At 43.4% G+C, this 17,766-nt stretch overlaps 2 protein-coding genes across 5 annotated transcripts in view; one reads left to right on the top strand and one right to left on the bottom strand.

Annotated features, from left to right (window-relative positions):
- The window catches only part of LOC115470995 (cytochrome b5), an 88,726-nt gene extending 78,016 nt beyond the window's left edge, over positions 1 to 10,710 (bottom strand). Inside the window, exon 1 of the mRNA XM_030204660.1 lies at positions 10,487 to 10,710. Within this exon, the coding sequence (XP_030060520.1) occupies positions 10,487 to 10,648 (162 nt within the window). The 5' untranslated portion in view covers positions 10,649 to 10,710. The remainder of the gene's footprint in view (positions 1 to 10,486) is intronic.
- TERF2 (telomeric repeat binding factor 2) overlaps positions 1 to 17,766 on the top strand; it is a 90,952-nt gene that overhangs the window by 17,093 nt on the left and 56,093 nt on the right. For 3 of the 4 annotated variants that reach the window (XM_030204657.1, XM_030204659.1, XM_030204658.1), the window contains exons 1-2: positions 16,578 to 16,750; positions 16,838 to 16,933. In XM_030204657.1, coding sequence (XP_030060517.1) covers positions 16,600 to 16,750; positions 16,838 to 16,933 — 247 coding nt within the window. In that variant the 5' untranslated portion in view covers positions 16,578 to 16,599. Of the gene's footprint in view, positions 1 to 16,577; positions 16,751 to 16,837; positions 16,934 to 17,766 lie in introns of those variants that run through there. The other variant, XM_030204655.1, reaches the window with a different exon arrangement.

Genomic DNA, 17,766 nt, shown 5'->3' with positions numbered 1-17,766 from the left:
ACATCTTCCAGGTTTACAGAGATTTTAATCAGTTTCTCTGACTTGCCAACATTCAATACCATCTCTGCCTCCGGTGTCTCTCCCACATCTTCCTCAGTGAAGACCGAAGTAAACAATTCATTTAATCTCTCTGCTATGGCCTGTCTTCCCCTTTTACTCTTTGGTCATCCAGCAGTCCAACTGATTCTTTTGCCAGCCTCTTGCTTTTAATATACTTAAAAAAAAAAAAGGTTTTTATGTATTTTTGCCTTCAACAAAATCTTCTTTTCAAAGTCTCTCTTTGCCTTCCTTATCAGCGCTTTGCAATTGACTTGCCATTCCTAATGCTGTTTATTATTGTCAGCTGGATCCTTCTTCCATATTCTAAAATATTCTCTTTTAGCTCTGTTTGCTTCCGTCACCTCACTTTTTAACCATGCCGGCTGTCGTTTGGTTTTCCTTCCTCCTTTTTTAATACATATAATATATTTGTCCTGGGCTTCCAGGATGGTATTTTTGAGCAGCATCCATGCCTGATATATATATTTTTTTCACCGTTCTTAGAGAGATTTGGTTGATTTATGTATCCTAATTGTAGAAGTGTTTCAGGTTTTTGCTATTAGTTTATTTTAATCATTACAATTCCTGGTGATAATCTAGCTTCTTGATTTTGTTATCCACATAGAACCGCAAGGTTGACTGCAGAATATAAATTGTATTGTTATATTATGTTATTAAGGAGATTTGTAAGGCCTGTGACGTGATCTTCAGTCCACACATTCATATATCACTACTGTCTTGAGCAAGATACCCGAACTGACCGCTGGTTTGGTCAGACAATACTGCAGAATTGGTTTGGCATCTAGAATCCAACTCCACCCTACTGGGCCCAGTTTTGTTCTGTTCCAAGTTGCACCTCAACAACTAGATTGTATATAGTTTAGGACTGATTGAATACATTGCCTTGTTTCATATCTTCTAAAAGAACTGGAGGTTCAAGTTAACTAAATTTCTCTGCTCCCTCTAGATGCTGGATAACCTATAGTAATTTTCCTTTAGTTTTTTTCCTGGGTATTTTTTTCCTGAAAATCTTGGATCCAATTTACAGTGGACTTGAGTGTTAAACAATGTTTATATATATACACCTTAAAGATTTCTTGGATAATGTTGTGATCATATTAACACTTTCTTGATCAAGTGTATAACCTTGAAAATGTTGAAAAATTTGTAAAATAAAATATTTAAAAATAATACATTGCCTTGATGTTTTGAGTTCCTATTGTCCTAGCATTGTTGTTTTCTGAGTGCCTGGTAGCTAGAGATACCCAGATGCGAGAATACCAATGGCCTGCTTGTCCTCGGAAAAAGTGAAGTTAAGTCACCTGTGGCAGGCACTCTCTGAGTATTCTCACATACCCTCCTACCTCCCCTAGAAGTTGTATTCCTTCAGCTATATTATCCTACAACTAAAGAATCTGAGCTTCTACTAGAAAAGATGGTATTCAAGGGGGGGGGGGGGGGGATCAATCATTTATAAGTTACAAAGTGGCTCATTTTCAAAGCACTTAGACTTACAAAATTCCATCTTCATAACTACAGTCCATTCTCACTATTTGCTGGGGTTAGGTTCATAGAAAACACTATGAACAAAAATACAAAATATAGAATGTAAATACTCACACACAGCTCTATGAATATCTTCATCCTATTGGGATCACACTTTTTTTCCCCACTTGCGAATAAGCGAAAATGGGTTATACTAAATTTTGCGTGAACTGTATCAAAAATTTTACATTATTGTAATATATCCAGCACAGGTCCACAAATTGGGGAATCCAACAGCACACAGGAGAAGTGTTTTAATAAATCTTCAAATAATTTATCCTCACAACTGCCTCAGTCAGATCTGATCTAATTATTCTCACAGCAGCGAACAACCTCTCATCACTAGCTTGGGTCGGTGGTAAAGCAGTAACCACCAAAGCAAACCACTGATCGAAGGGTCTCCATTCGAAAACTTGAGACTTTGAGAGCCCGATTGACAGCCTTGAGATCTAAAATAGGACAAAAGGAGCCCTCCTTCTTGGGAACCACAAAGTAAATGGAATACCGGCCTTGTCTGTACGAAGGAGGGAAGGAACAAATGGCCTGTAGATCCAAGAGCCTGCGTAGTGTGTCTCATACAGCGCCGGCTTTGAGGTGAGAATGACAGGGAGATTCTAGAAAGGCATTTGAAAGAGGCTTGGCGAATTCTAACGCATTGCCGTCTCAAATAACCTCCAAGACCCACTGGTCGGTGGTGACTTGGGCCCACCTCTGAAAGAATTGGGACAAACGAGCTCCTACAGGAATCAGAGGCGAGACCTGCGCACCTTCATTGGGGCGGACAAGAAGGGGACCAGAAAAAGGAACCCGAGTCCTGACCTCCCCTACGGATGCCTCAAAAGGACTGAGTTCTTTGAAAAAAAAAATCTGGACCTCTGAGTCAGCTCCACGACTGGTGCAAAATCTATGGAAATCCCTCACCCGACTATGGCCAAATATAGAACCCCGACTAGCCAGGCGAGGCCTATCCTCCGGGAGACAAGGGACCTTCGTGTCCCCTAAACTACGTACCAACTTATCCAAATCATCGCCAAACAAAAGAGAACCCAGGAAAGGAAACTTAGACAACTTAGATTTTGAGGCAGCATCCCCATAGCCACAGGGACCAGCCGGCAGCAACCCCCAAAGCCAAGGACTTGGAGGACGCTCTGAGCAGAACATACAAAGCATCTGCCAGAAAGGCAGAGCTCATCTCAATCTTAGATACCTCCGCATCAATAGAACACAGATCATTCGAGGTCCTATCTAGAACTCTCTCTGCCCAGCGGAAACAGGCCCTGGCTACTGAGGAACCGCAGATGGCCGCCTGTACCGCCAGAGACATCAAAACTGTACTTAAGGAGAACATCCAACCTCCTATCCTGGACATCCTGGAGAGCTGTTCCACCATCCACCAGGACCGCATTACACTTGGTAACCGTTGAGACCACTGCATCAACCACAGGAATCTTCAGGAGACACCTGTCCATCTCCGGCACTGGGTAAAAGACGGGTCATCGGTCTGGCTGGACGAAAGGAGGAATCTGGATGCATGGGAAAGGTTCTCCCAGAAGATCTGGTGCCTTTGACAAACAGGTCTACCTTGTGGACCTCGGGGTCTGTTCCTCTTCAAAATGAAGAGTTGAGGAGACTAAGGCGATGAGTTCCTGTAGATCCTCTTTATTAAAGATCCTGACCACTGAGGGACCTTCTCCTGGAGGTAAGGGGTCAGCACTTGCCTCTGATGGACCTTGGTCCTCCCAAAGCCCCTCTGCCAACCCTTCCTCCTCCTCCAGGAAGGGCATCTCGACCTCGTGCTCTGAAGCTGGTTCCTCTTCTGGATCCCAGCAAGCTCGAGCTCTTTTTGGAAGAGCTGAGGATCTGGAGGCAGACTCCCCCGTACCCCTGACTCCAACACCTGACTTGTGCAATAAGAAAGCCTGGTACATCTGGAGGTCAAACTCAGGGGGGAATCCCCCCTCCTGAGACCCCCCAGAGTGTACCAGGGACACTGCCTCTGATTGCAGAGAAGGCTGTGCAGGAGGAGAGAGCTCTCGGGCTGCAGGGCCTGCCTGCTGCTCCTTGTGATCTTGGGCAAGTCACTTAACCCTCCATTGCCTCAGGTACAAACTTAGATTATGAGCCCTCCTGGGACAGAGAAATATCCAGAGTACCTGAATGTAACTCATCTTGAACAACTACTGAAAAAGGTGTGAGCAAAATCTAAATAAATTAAAAATGGCAGACTTCCCTGCCAAAACTGAAGATCCAGCCACCTCCACAATTAAACGGGCGGGCGCTGACGTGGGCGGAGGAAGAGACGCTGCAGGAGTATCAATGGCGGTGCAAAACTTGCAAGACCCGAGCACTCCCACTCCCCTGCGCTGGAAAACAGAGCATCTTTTGAATTTCTCTGCCATTGCGCTGATCTGCATCTCTCCACACCTCTTTGCCTTTGGTTTTTTTTTTTTCACTCAAACAACCGCCGATAAACGACTGAAGAGAGAGGGAGGGTGAAAAAATCTGACAAAACCGCATGTTTAGTCCCTAAAGCAGATGTCAAAAGGGGGCACCTCAGCAGACAACAGCCTGCAAGGAACTTATGTTGTTGCATTTCATCCTCAATTTCATTTTTTTTTCATGCTTTTCAGACACATTAAAATTATTTGTAGAACATAGAGGTAGAAGTCTGGTACTAAATTCCCTTTGATTTTGAAGAAGGCGGGTATAGGTTGGTTAATTCTGGAAGATACCTTAGGGGGGGAGGGAAGAGGGGGTAGGCACAGTATAGGGGGGCGAAGCTCATGGGGGTGGGACAGGGATAGTGGCACCACACGGATGCGATGCGTTTCTCCTGCTTAGTGGGTGATAAATTGTTGAGTGGCAGAATTACAGTATAGGGCGGGGAAGAAATGAAACACAAAACCAAGACCACAGAATGTTGCCAGCAGTCTATATTTTATTTTTAAATTCTGTTGAATAATGCCCAGGTTGCTACTTGATACATTTCAAAGTTAATATATAGATTTCTTGACAATAGTTATGTACAGCATTTGCATATATATCCCAATGTTAATCAATATATTAGTAAGGAAGGGGGGGAGGGGGGAAACAAAAGAAAACGTTGATGATAGCTGTTAAGCTGTATTAGTACAGGTTTGAAATGCTTATTACCAAAGTTATACTGATTGGCATGGAATTGTTTCATATATGCATTCATCAATAAAAATTATTAAACTCTACAAATTATTTGTAGAGACTACTAATTTATGGATGCAGAGCAAAGATTAGATTTAGTATTGTTTAAAACTTGTTGGATTAGAGACAATGAGGTAATTATGTGATGTTGTTGAGCAGCAAACAGATGGCGATACTGCCTGTTAAAATTACCAAACCTCTCTTTTCCAATATTCAAAAGTTTTCCATTTTGGTTAGTTCAGTATATTTTCCTTTTACATTAGGGAACTGTAATCATTGTATATTTGTTTTCTCCTTGTGGAATTACTTGTAGTTCTGAAAAGATACAGACAGTAGAGGGGGTATTAGGACAGTATTCAAAGACATTTGCCCAGTTAAGAGTTAGCTGGGTAAATTTCCCAGGCTGACCTCTCCACCTCAGCTCAAAATTTCAGAAAAAAAACAAACATTCTATTTACATGAGACTGTCCTCACTCTTCAGACATACAGACACATGCACATGCCTGCTGTTCAAAGTAGTGGATGTATGTACTCTGTCACTTTTCACACTGTACTGTTTATGTTCTCATGGTCAGTGCCCCCCCCCCCCAACCAGGTTTCCAATCACCATATTCTTGATATGCTGTCATCTCTTTTTCTCAGCCTGCACCAGTAGCAGCCCTCTCATGCTTTCCCTCATTCTTCTTACATTCCTACATCCCACCCCCCCGGACACTCACTAGTTCCACTGGCTCTCTCCAAGGCCTGTGCAGTGCAGAGCACAGCACTTGCAACCACCCCCTCCTTCCTATCATTAGGATAGAGGAAATGATTGAAGAGCTATTGAGGACTAAATTCTGGAAAAATATCTAGACACCAGGCCATCCTTCTGACTTCAAAAAAAGTTCATTTATAAAGCTGTAGAAGCCTGAAAACATCCAGACAATTGGTAACCCCCCGGGTCCTGAGCATATCTCGCATGGCCTCCCTTTGGGCCCTAGACACATGCCTAGTTTGCCCATAACTTACTTTTAGCCCTGGTTGTCCAAGTAAGAAAATCCACCACTACTACTATGACCTTAGAAAAGGCCAAAACAGAAGAACACTGGACTAAAAACATCTCATAGGACATAGACCCCCTCCCCCCCCCCTAAAAAAAACAAAACACATGCATGTTCCTAATCATTTTGATCAGAAACACGCAGGAAGTAGAAAGGTAAGGAACGTCCTGACCAACTAAATCACAGACCATAGACACCTGAAGACAGGCAATGACCCCCTTTAGGTCCAGAATGGGGGACTACAAAATAGATGGAGAAGTACTACCAAACCAGTTCAACTGAAGAAGCTGAAGTATCTCTGTGATAAGATTTCTCATGAGCCAATAGTGGTTAGAGCACCAGTCTTGCAATCCAGAGGTGGCCGGTTGAAATCCCACTGCTGCTCCTTGTGACCTTGGGCAAGTTACTTAACCCCCCCATTGCCTCAGGTACAAACTTGTGAGCCCTCCTGGGACAGAGAAATATCCAGAGTACCTGAATGTAACTCACCTTTGAGGCAGTGGGCAAAGAATAATTCTAAGAAATCATATTTGTTAATTCTAACTTTTACTCTGCAAGTAAAGTGAAGGAATGCCAGATGGTTCAGATTATTTTCAATGTCTAGCTTGGCCGAGCAAAAGGTTAGAAAGGTCAGTGAGAAATGAAACTCTGTCCCTTGTGATTGATGGATTGCTAAATGCTGGCACAGCTGTAAACTATTATGAATGAACAAAGGAATGAGCCAGACATGCTGTAGTTTAAAAGTAGTTTAAAGCTGAAATAATTTCAGAAGTTCTTGATATGTAGATTTTGTTATAAGGAGATAGCTTAGATATAGAGACCATTATAAGTATGTAGAATATGTCTTATAAGGATGCTTACTTTAGAATATGCTGTATTCTGTGTAAATTAATAATTCTGTGTGGAATGTCTGTTCAACTCTCTGTCTGACGTTCTGAGTAGGGCTGCAGTGAAAAGATCAACATATGGTTTGACTTAGCCATAGTTCTGGCTGGTTTGATGTATGGAGCTGATAGGTGAAAGAGGTCAGGACTAGTCAGCTCTATTCTCCTTGATTAATTATAGGTAAAATGTAGGAATGGATCTTGAAAGTAATAACTGATATGTATGCCATTAAGTAAGACTGGCCCTTGACCCCTTTAATGAATGCCAGAGTTTAGTTAGCAGTTAGTACTAGGAATATGAGAATAATAAATGTAAGAATATCCATTATCCTCTAAGTGAATCCAGGTTAAGCTATAGATGAGAAATCAATCATAATAACATGCAGGAGTTCTGGAGCCCAAATGTCTGGTTTGAGAGGCCCCAGGTCACAGGTCAGTTTAGGATGTCTGGAACCTATGTAACTGATATTTGTATAGAGCTGATTGGTTGAGGCAAGGTAATCAATCTATTCCTTAACCAATTGGAGAGTAAGGGGGCTAGGCTAGGCTAGATAGAACTGTATTTAAGTGGGAGAAGAAGCAGTTTACGTCAGAAGGAGCTCAGAAGAAAGAGAAGGACAGAAGGAACAGACAGAAGAAGGAGAAGACAGCATAAGAAGAGAAGCAGCTGAGACAGAAGCCACAAAGACACAGAGAGCTGAGAAAGAGAAGAAGAGACTTAATGCTGATGTTCTACTTTGTTTGCTGGCAAATAAAGAAGATTTCTCTCTCATTCTGGTGTGCTGTCTGACTCCTGAAGTATCATAAATTCATGCATCAATTCCTGCAACACCTTGAGCTACTACTGAAAAAGGTGTGAGCAAAATCTAAATAAATATTCTTTGGGGTTCTACATGGAATGTTGCTACTGTAAGATTCTGAATAAAATCTTGGGAGTGGAGGATTGGCCTAGTGGTTAGAGCACCGGTCTTGCAATCCATAGGTGGCCGGTTCAAATCTCACTGCTGCTCCTTGTGATCTTGGGCAAGTCACTTAACCCTCCATTGCCTCAGGTACAAACTTAGATTGTGAGAGAAATATCCAGAGTACCTGAATGTAACTCACCTTGAGCTACTACTGAAAAAGGTGTGAGCAAAATCTAAATAAATAAATATTCTAGAATTGTAAAGAATAACAAGATTCCATGCAGAATTTCAAAGTGTAGCAACATTCCATGTAGAACCCCAAAGAATATCAAGATTCTTCGGGGTGCAGGAGTGGTCTAGTGGTTAGAGCACCGAGGTAGCCAGTTCAAATGCTCCTTGTGATCTTGGGCAAGTCACTTAACCCTCCATTGCCTCAGGTACAAACTTAGATTTTGAGCCCTTCAGGGACAGAGAAATATCCAGAGTACCTGAAAGTAACTCACCTTGAGCTACTACTGAAAAAGGTGTGAGCAAAATCTAAATAAATAAATATTCTAGAATTGTAAAGAATAACAAGATTCCATGCAGAATTTCAAAGTGTAGCAACATTCCATGTAGAACCCCAAAGAGTAGCAGTAGTGGAGGAGTGGCCTAGTGGTTAGAGCACCAGTCTTGCAATCCAGAGGTGGCCGGTTCAAATCCTACCGCTGCTCCTTGTGATCTTGGGCAAAGTCACTTAACCCTCCATTGCCTCAGGTACAAACTTAGATTGTGAGAGAAATATCCAGAGTACCTGAATGTAACTCACCTTGAGCTACTACTACTGAAAAAGGTGTGAGCAAAATCTAAATAAATAAAGATTCTAGAATTGTAAAGAATAACAAGATTCCATGCAGAATTTCAAAGTGTAGCAACATTCCATGTAGAACCCCAAAGAATATCAAGATTCTTCGGGGTGCAGGAGTGGTCTAGTGGTTAGAGCACCGAGGTAGCCAGTTCAAATGCTCCTTGTGATCTTGGGCAAGTCACTTAACCCTCCATTGCCTCAGGTACAAACTTAGATTTTGAGCCCTTCAGGGACAGAGAAATATCCAGAGTACCTGAAAGTAACTCACCTTGAGCTACTACTGAAAAAGGTGTGAGCAAAATCTAAATAAATAAATATTCTAGAATTGTAAAGAATAACAAGATTCCATGCAGAATTTCAAAGTGTAGCAACATTCCATGTAGAACCCCAAAGAGTAGCAGTAGTGGAGGAGTGGCCTAGTGGTTAGAGCACCAGTCTTGCAATCCAGAGGTGGCCGGTTCAAATCCTACCGCTGCTCCTTGTGATCTTGGCAAAGTCACTTAACCCTCCATTGCCTCAGGTACAAACTTAGATTGTGAGAGAAATATCCAGAGTACCTGAATGTAACTCACCTTGAGCTACTACTACTGAAAAAGGTGTGAGCAAAATCTAAATAAATAAAGATTCTAGAATTGTAAAGAATAACAAGATTCCATGCAGAATTTCAAAGTGTAGCAACATTCCATGTAGAACCCCAAAGAATATCAAGATTCTTCGGGGTGCAGGAGTGGTCTAGTGGTTAGAGCACCGAGGTAGCCAGTTCAAATGCTCCTTGTGATCTTGGGCAAGTCACTTAACCCTCCATTGCCTCAGGTACAAACTTAGATTTTGAGCCCTTCAGGGACAGAGAAATATCCAGAGTACCTGAAAGTAACTCACCTTGAGCTACTACTGAAAAAGGTGTGAGCAAAATCTAAATAAATAAATATTCTAGAATTGTAAAGAATAACAAGATTCCATGCAGAATTTCAAAGTGTAGCAACATTCCATGTAGAACCCCAAAGAGTAGCAGTAGTGGAGGAGTGGCCTAGTGGTTAGAGCACCAGTCTTGCAATCCAGAGGTGGCCGGTTCAAATCCTACCGCTGCTCCTTGTGATCTTGGGCAAAGTCACTTAACCCTCCATTGCCTCAGGTACAAACTTAGATTGTGAGAGAAATATCCAGAGTACCTGAATGTAACTCACCTTGAGCTACTACTACTGAAAAAGGTGTGAGCAAAATCTAAATAAATAAAGATTCTAGAATTGTAAAGAATAACAAGATTCCATGCAGAATTTCAAAGTGTAGCAACATTCCATGTAGAACCCCAAAGAATATCAAGATTCTTCGGGGTGCAGGAGTGGTCTAGTGGTTAGAGCACCGAGGTAGCCAGTTCAAATGCTCCTTGTGATCTTGGGCAAGTCACTTAACCCTCCATTGCCTCAGGTACAAACTTAGATTTTGAGCCCTTCAGGGACAGAGAAATATCCAGAGTACCTGAAAGTAACTCACCTTGAGCTACTACTGAAAAAGGTGTGAGCAAAATCTAAATAAATAAATATTCTAGAATTGTAAAGAATAACAAGATTCCATGCAGAATTTCAAAGTGTAGCAACATTCCATGTAGAACCCCAAAGAGTAGCAGTAGTGGAGGAGTGGCCTAGTGGTTAGAGCACCAGTCTTGCAATCCAGAGGTGGCCGGTTCAAATCCTACCGCTGCTCCTTGTGATCTTGGGCAAAGTCACTTAACCCTCCATTGCCTCAGGTACAAACTTAGATTGTGAGAGAAATATCCAGATTACCTGAATGTAAAATCTAAATAAATAAATAAACCTGTGACACCAGGGGTGGCCCAAGGCAAGATTGCCCACCCTCTCCCCCGGGCCACAGCCTAGAGCAGCAGTTTCATAACCACCAGCACATAATTGAACAGAAAGTTTGTGTAATTATCATGATTGTTACTTTTTTTTTGGGGGGGGGGGGGCAAGCTAGTTGCCTGATAGTTAATCAAAGTGGGGGGGGGGGGTGTAAGGCCGAGGGTTCCCTTCACAGGGCTGCGGCCCAACTCACCTCCTCCACGAACCGGGTGATATCGTAGACGCGCCCGTGAAGCACCAGCCACGTCTCCGCCGACGTGTTCCGCTTCCTCACTTCCTCCAGCCTGTAATAGGTCACCTGCGAGTCCAGATCACACGCTCCTTCCGAGGAGCCATCGCCGCTTTCCTGCACCATCTCGCGCCGCGCACAGGCCCCTTCTCTGAGCTACGCGGCTTCCGTACATCGTGGCACGCCGCGCGTCAGGAGATGGGCGTCGGTCCGACTCCTAGCAACAGCCAATCCCGTCCTGCGTCTGCGGCGTTCCTGCACCAGTAGCCAATAGAACGCGAGCGGAACTGAAGGGGTTTGACGCGCTGACGTCACCTGGGACCTGCGGCTATTTAATTTCCAGCTCATGCCCACGTGCTTTAAACAAACTATCAGCTCACAAGACGAATGTGTACAAAAAGGAGACAATATCTTTAAGTTCTTAGACAAGACGCTGCCTTTATTTACTGCCACCTAAGCTTCTCCAATTCAGTGCACCTCGTCCGGTTGGAAGCTTGACTCTTCCAGAAACGCTGCCTGACGATCATTTTTTATGCTGTTTTAGGGATTTAACATTTTATTTCATTACAGTACAGGAAGCTGTCAAATAAACACACACACATATGTTCCAACTATTTTGGTTTCTAATACAGACTTGCATGGGGACAGAATTTAATGGTACATAAGAGAAAATTCCAGTCAGCTCCCTCAGTCTCTCTCTGGATTTGAGCCACAGCACTATAGGCAAGGAAGGAATGGAAGCTGAAACTTGGAACACTCTGGTGTGCACATGTAAGATTTGTCTCTGATTTACTGGCACAGTGTACTGAGAGGTCACCACATGCAAGGTGACATCCGATGCTCGTGCCTGTGGCAGAGCTGAGGTCTGCTCATCAGCCCAGGAGCAAAGAGGATTAATTGTAACATAGTAAGTGACAGCAAATAAAGACCTGAATGGTCCATCCAGTCTGCCCAATAGTCACACTCATTATCAATTCATGATTAAATAAACAAGTGTGATATTATATACTTGATTATGGTCTTTCTTTTCAGTTTCTGGAACATAGACCATAAAAGTCTATCTGGTCCTATCCTTATGTTCCAACTGCTGGAGTTGTCGTTGAAGCCCACTCCAGTTTATGCGTCTTCTCATTTGTGGAACACAGATCGTAAAAATCTGTCCAGAACTGTCCTTATGTTCCTGCCACTGAAGTTGCTGTCTAAGCCCTTTCCAGCCCATCCTAAACCAGATTGCCATATATTAGACACAGACCATACAAAGCTACCCGGTATTGGCCCTAGTTAATGTATAATTATGGTACAGATTTAAGGTCACTCCAGCCTTCTTGGGGGGGGGGGGGCTCTGGACCCCTCAATTCACAACATTAATCACAGCCAGAGTCGCCATCTAAGCATTACTTCATACAGTGGTGGAAATAAGTATTTGATCCCTTGCTGATTTTGTAAGTTTGCCCACTGACAAAGACATGAGCAGCCCATAATTGAAGGGTAGGTTATTGGTAACAGTGAGAGATAGCACATCACAAATTAAATCCGGAAAATCACATTGTGGAAAGTATATGAATTTATTTGCATTCTGCAGAGGGAAATAAGTATTTGATCCCCCACCAACCAGTAAGAGATCTGGCCCCTACAGACCAGGTAGATGCTCCAAATCAACTCGTTACCTGCATGACAGACAGCTGTCGGCAATGGTCACCTGTATGAAAGACACCTGTCCACAGACTCAGTGAATCAGTCAGACTCTAACCTCTACAAAATGGCCAAGAGCAAGGAGCTGTCTAAGGATGTCAGGGACAAGATCATACACCTGCACAAGGCTGGAATGGGCTACAAAACCATCAGTAAGACGCTGGGCGAGAAGGAGACAACTGTTGGTGCCATAGTAAGAAAATGGAAGAAGTACAAAATGACTGTCAATCGACAAAGATCTGGGGCTCCACGCAAAATCTCACCTCGTGGGTATCCTTGATCATGAGGAAGGTTAGAAATCAGCCTACAACTACAAGGGGGGAACTTGTCAATGATCTCAAGGCAGCTGGGACCACTGTCACCACGAAAACCATTGGTAACACATTACGACATAACGGATTGCAATCCTGCAGTGCCCGCAAGGTCCCCCTGCTCCGGAAGGCACATGTGACGGCCCGTCTGAAGTTTGCCAGTGAACACCTGGATGATGCCGAGAGTGATTGGGAGAAGGTGCTGTGGTCAGATGAGACAAAAATTGAGCTCTTTGGCATGAACTCAACTCGCCGTGTTTGGAGGAAGAGAAATGCTGCCTATGACCCAAAGAACCCCGTCCCCACTGTCAAGCATGGAGGTGGAAATGTTATGTTTTGGGGGTGTTTCTCTGCTAAGGGCACAGGACTACTTCACCGCATCAATGGGAGAATGGATGGGGCCATGTACCGTACAATTCTGAGTGACAACCTCCTTCCCTCCGCCAGGGCCTTAAAAATGGGTCGTGGCTGGGTCTTCCAGCACGACAATGACCCAAAACATACAGCCAAGGCAACAAAGGAGTGGCTCAGGAAGAAGCACATTAGGGTCATGGAGTGGCCTAGCCAGTCACCAGACCTTAATCCCATTGAAAACTTATGGAGGGAGCTGAAGCTGCGAGTTGCCAAGCGACAGCCCAGAACTCTTAATGATTTAGAGATGATCTGCAAAGAGGAGTGGACCAAAATTCCTCCTGACATGTGTGCAAACCTCATCATCAACTACAGAAGACGTCTGACCGCTGTGCTTGCCAACAAGGGTTTTGCCACCAAGTATTAGTCTTGTTTGCCAGAGGGATTAAATACTTATTTCCCTCTGCAGAATGCAAATAAATTCATATACTTTCCACAATGTGATTTTCCGGATTTAATTTGTGATGTGCTATCTCTCACTGTTACCAATAACCTACCCTTCAATTATGGGCTGCTCATGTCTTTGTCAGTGGGCAAACTTACAAAATCAGCAAGGGATCAAATACTTATTTCCACCACTGTATATCCACACACATGCAGCCATTTAAGGTTAGGTTTTTTATAACTTCCATTTTCTAATTAGAGATCCTCTGTGTTCATCCCACGCCTTTTTGAATTCCATCATCATTTGTGACTCTACCACCCCCTTAATGGAAAATTTTCCACATTTGTGCTGTTAAAGCAAAGAGGAGGAGACAGCAGTCAAAGAACTTGGTACTCAGTAGATGAGAGGCTGGTACAGGTGTAGCTTACATTTCCACGGGAACCCCGCAGAACTGCTTCTGTCCCCACGGGAACCCCGCAGAACTTCCGTCCCCGCAGGAATCCCCACAAACCCCTTTCCCGTGCAACTCTCTAGTTTCTAATAAGTACTTGTGACCTAGATTGCCACAATGTTGAAAGCAGGATTTTGAGCTACAAGGACCATTGATCTGACCTAATATGGCTATTCTTATTTTCTTATGTCATCATAACCAAAAATAAAGGCATATAGCGCAGCACTGAAATTCACAATACAGCATTGTAAATAACAAAGCAAGCTCTAGACTAAAACAAATAAAAACAAACATTTTAAATATAACGCTCCCCTCTACAGGCCCCTCAAAAACTCCCCAACCCCCCCCCCCCCCCGAAAAAAAAAACTCCCTTTACATCTCTGCCCCACCATCACCTTCAGCCCAGATAATGGGCCAGATTGGCTCATATAGTAATATAGTAAATGACAGCAGATAAATACCTATATGGTTCATCCAGTCTGCCCAATAAGATAAACTCTTTTTACATGGTATGCAATACTTTATATGTATACCCGAGTTTGATTTGTCCTTGCCATTCTCAGGGCACAGACTGTAGAAGTCTGTCCAGCACTGTTCTTCTTCTAAAAGTTCTGAAGCTAATGTCGAAGCCCCTTAAAATTTACACTCCAACCCATCCATATCTATTTAGTCCCGATCAAGGCACAGACAGTAGAAGTCTGCCCAGCACTGGTTGTAACTTTCTAAAAATACTAGGACTAGAGGGCATGTGATGAAGCTACAATGTAGTAAATTTAAAACGAATCAGAGAAAATGTTTCTTCACTCAATGTGTAATTAAACTCTGGGATTAGTTGCCAGAGAATGTGGTAAAGGCGGTTAGCTTAGCGGAGTTTTAAAAAAGGTTTGGACGGCTTCCTAAAGGAAAAGTCCATAGACCGTTATTAAATTGACTTGGGGAAAATCCACTATTTCTGGGATAAGCAGTATAAAATGTTTTGTACATTTTGGGATCTTGCCAGGTATTTGTGACCTGGATTGGCCACTGTTGGAAACAGGATGCTGGGCTTGATGGACCTTTGGTCTGTCCCAGTATAGCAATACTTATGTACTTATGAGCGGAGGAGTAGCCTAATGGTTAGAACATTATTTAACAAATTTTCCTCCCCCACTATCTCATCTACCCCCCAGCCTTTATCTAGTTTTTTTCTCTCTGTCTCGTGTACCCTTTCCCACCAGCCTTTATCTGGTTTTCTTTCTTGGACCCTGGCACCTATTCCCCTTGCTGGCAGAAAAAAAAATCACATATTTTCTGGTTCCATGGTGTGACTTGGCTCTCTGTGGGCTTGAGCCGTGCTGTTCAGTAAGTTTGGATTGGTCATGCTGTTTAGAGTTTTGCAAGACTTGAAAACGCAAAGCTCCAAAGCTTCCTGAGCAGTGCGTCTCAAGCTTGCATAGAGGGAAGCAGGGAAATATGAAATATGCTGTTTTTCTACAGCACCACAACCAAAAAAATACCGTTTAGATGCAAAAAAAAATTCCAGGTGCCAGAGTGCAATTTCTGGGCACCACGATGACCTGGCCACCTGGGGTTTGTCGAGTCCTGGGTTAGAGCACTCGCTTTAATATTCAAGAGTGCCCCGTTCAAATTCCACCACTGCTCCTTGTGATCTTAGGTGAATCACTTACACTCTCTACTGCTTCAGGTACAAAATTAGATTGCGAGCTTTCCAGGAACAGGGATCTGCAGTACCTAGCGTACCTGAATGTAACTCGCCTTGAGCTACTACTAAAAAAAGATATGAGCAAAATCCCAAATAAATAAAAACTGTAGTTGTGGCTCTTCTGAAGTCTGCATTATTGAATACCATTTGTAGCAGCAACTTCCTGTACTTTCCACTACTGTTTGGACCAATCCTCACTAAATGACACTGCCTGCACAGCAGGTTTTCCTTAGTATCCTTAGTCCAGTTATTAAGTCAGATTTGATAATTATGATTGCTGTTGACAAGTGGCTGCAACATCATTATTACTTGCACCAGATCATGTTTACCACTGAGGCTAGCTCAATGCATGATCTAACAAACTTCCGGAAATGGGTAAAAAAACAACCTGTTCACAAAGGCATACAATCGAAACTACTACCAGAACTGGGCAAAACTTAACTCTCTCTCCTTGAATATTTATATACTCCGTCATCTATGATCATTAACACTTGACCACTCTGTATTTCTCTTACCGGAATTGGCGATCGCCATCACAGTACTTTGTAAGCCAAATTGAGCATGCAAATAGGTGGGAAAATGTGGGATACAAATGCAACAAATAAATGGGCAAAAATCAGGCACTACAAATCCCACAATGCTTTGGGACGTACATTCAAAACCTCCAGCTTGGAACAGGTGAACTTTGCATCTCTGTGGAGAGATGCCAAGTTCACCAGTTCCAAGCTGGAGATTTTGGGCAGCCCTGGGTTTTGTTTTGTTTTTTTTAAGTTTAAATATTTGTATTGAATGTCTGAAAACATATTCAAACAAAAATAAACAAAGAATAAACTTTCGCTTACGTACGTCCCAAAGCATTGTGGGATTTGTAGTGCCAGATTTTTGCCCATTGAAGTCGGTGCTGCTCATGAGGGAGTGGGGAGGTGATCAGAAATCCAGGATTGTCCCGCAATCTCCAGCCTGGACCTGAGTAACCTGTTTCATTTTTTTCACAAGCCTCCTCCAATCCCCTCCCGAACAGCCACGCGCACGTCGATGACCTCATTTCCTTTCTGAAGTGGCCGGCGCGTGGTGGCGTCATTTCCCTTTCCGGTGTGCGTCATTTTGCTGTTTTTGTAGGCGGTGATGGCGGGCCCGAGCTGCGAGCGGGATGTGGAGAAGGTGCTGGAGAGGGGAGTGAATTCCTGGGTCCTGGACTTTTACTTTAACGCGGCCATGAGGGCCTTCGGCAGCGGAAATTACCAGGACTTTAAGCAGTTCCGGGACATCATGGGAGGTCAGTGGCCGCTCTCCTATTCCTCCTCCTCCTCTCCCCGGTGGTCCCCGATGCTAACTGCACCCTTTGTGCCTTGTCTCTTTCCAGTTCTCATAGCCCGGCCTTTGAAAGGGGAGCAGAAGAACTCAAAGCAACTGCGGGTGATGCAGTGTCTGTCCAGGATCGAAGCAGGGGAAAACCTAGGTATCACTTTCCTTGCTTTTCAACCAGACTTAACCTATACACTGCTTTGGTGGCTCATTTTCTCTTTAATATTCCCTTATCTCTTGTTTGTCCTGTTTGTCTGTCCTAATTAGATTGTAAGCTCTGTCGAGCAGGGACTGTCTCTTCATGTTCAAGTGTACAGCGCTGCGTACGTCTAGTAGCACTATAGAAATGATAAGTAGTAGTAGTCTTTGGGATTCCGGAATCTTGGTACTCTTTTGGATTCTGCATGGAATCTTGCTACTTTTTGGGATTCCGGAATCTTGCTACTCTTTGTCCTTATCCCTTATGTGTGCTGTTTGTCTGTCCTAATTAGATTGTAAGCTCTGTCGAGTAGGGACTGTCTCTTCATGTTCAAGTGTACAATGCTGGGTACGTCTACTAGCACTATAGAAATGATAAGTAGTAGTAGTAGTCTTTGAGATTCCAGAATCTTGCTACTCTTTGGGATTCTGGAATGTTGCTATTCTTTGGGATTCCACATGGAATGTTGCTACTCTTTGGGATTCTGGAATCTTGCTACTTGGGCCGCTGGACGAAAATGGTGTTAAAGGGGCGATCAAGGAGGACAAAGCCGTAGCGGAGAAATTAAATGAATTCTTTGCTTCGGTCTTCACCGAGGAGGATTTGGGGGGGACACCGGTGCCGGAAAGAATATTTGAAGCGGGGGAGTCGGAGAAACTAAACAAATTCTCTGTAACCTTGGAGGATGTAATGGGTCAGTTCAGCAAGCTGAAGAGTAGTAAATCACCGGGACCTGATGGTATTCATCCCAGAGTATTAATAGAACTAAAAAATGAACTTGCGGAGCT

The sequence above is a fragment of the Microcaecilia unicolor genome, chromosome 5, assembly GCF_901765095.1.
Source record: "Microcaecilia unicolor chromosome 5, aMicUni1.1, whole genome shotgun sequence".
Classification (NCBI taxonomy): Eukaryota; Metazoa; Chordata; class Amphibia; order Gymnophiona; family Siphonopidae; genus Microcaecilia; species Microcaecilia unicolor.
The sequence above is the reverse complement of the archived record's forward strand: the minus strand, read 5'-3'. Positions and strand labels throughout refer to the sequence as shown.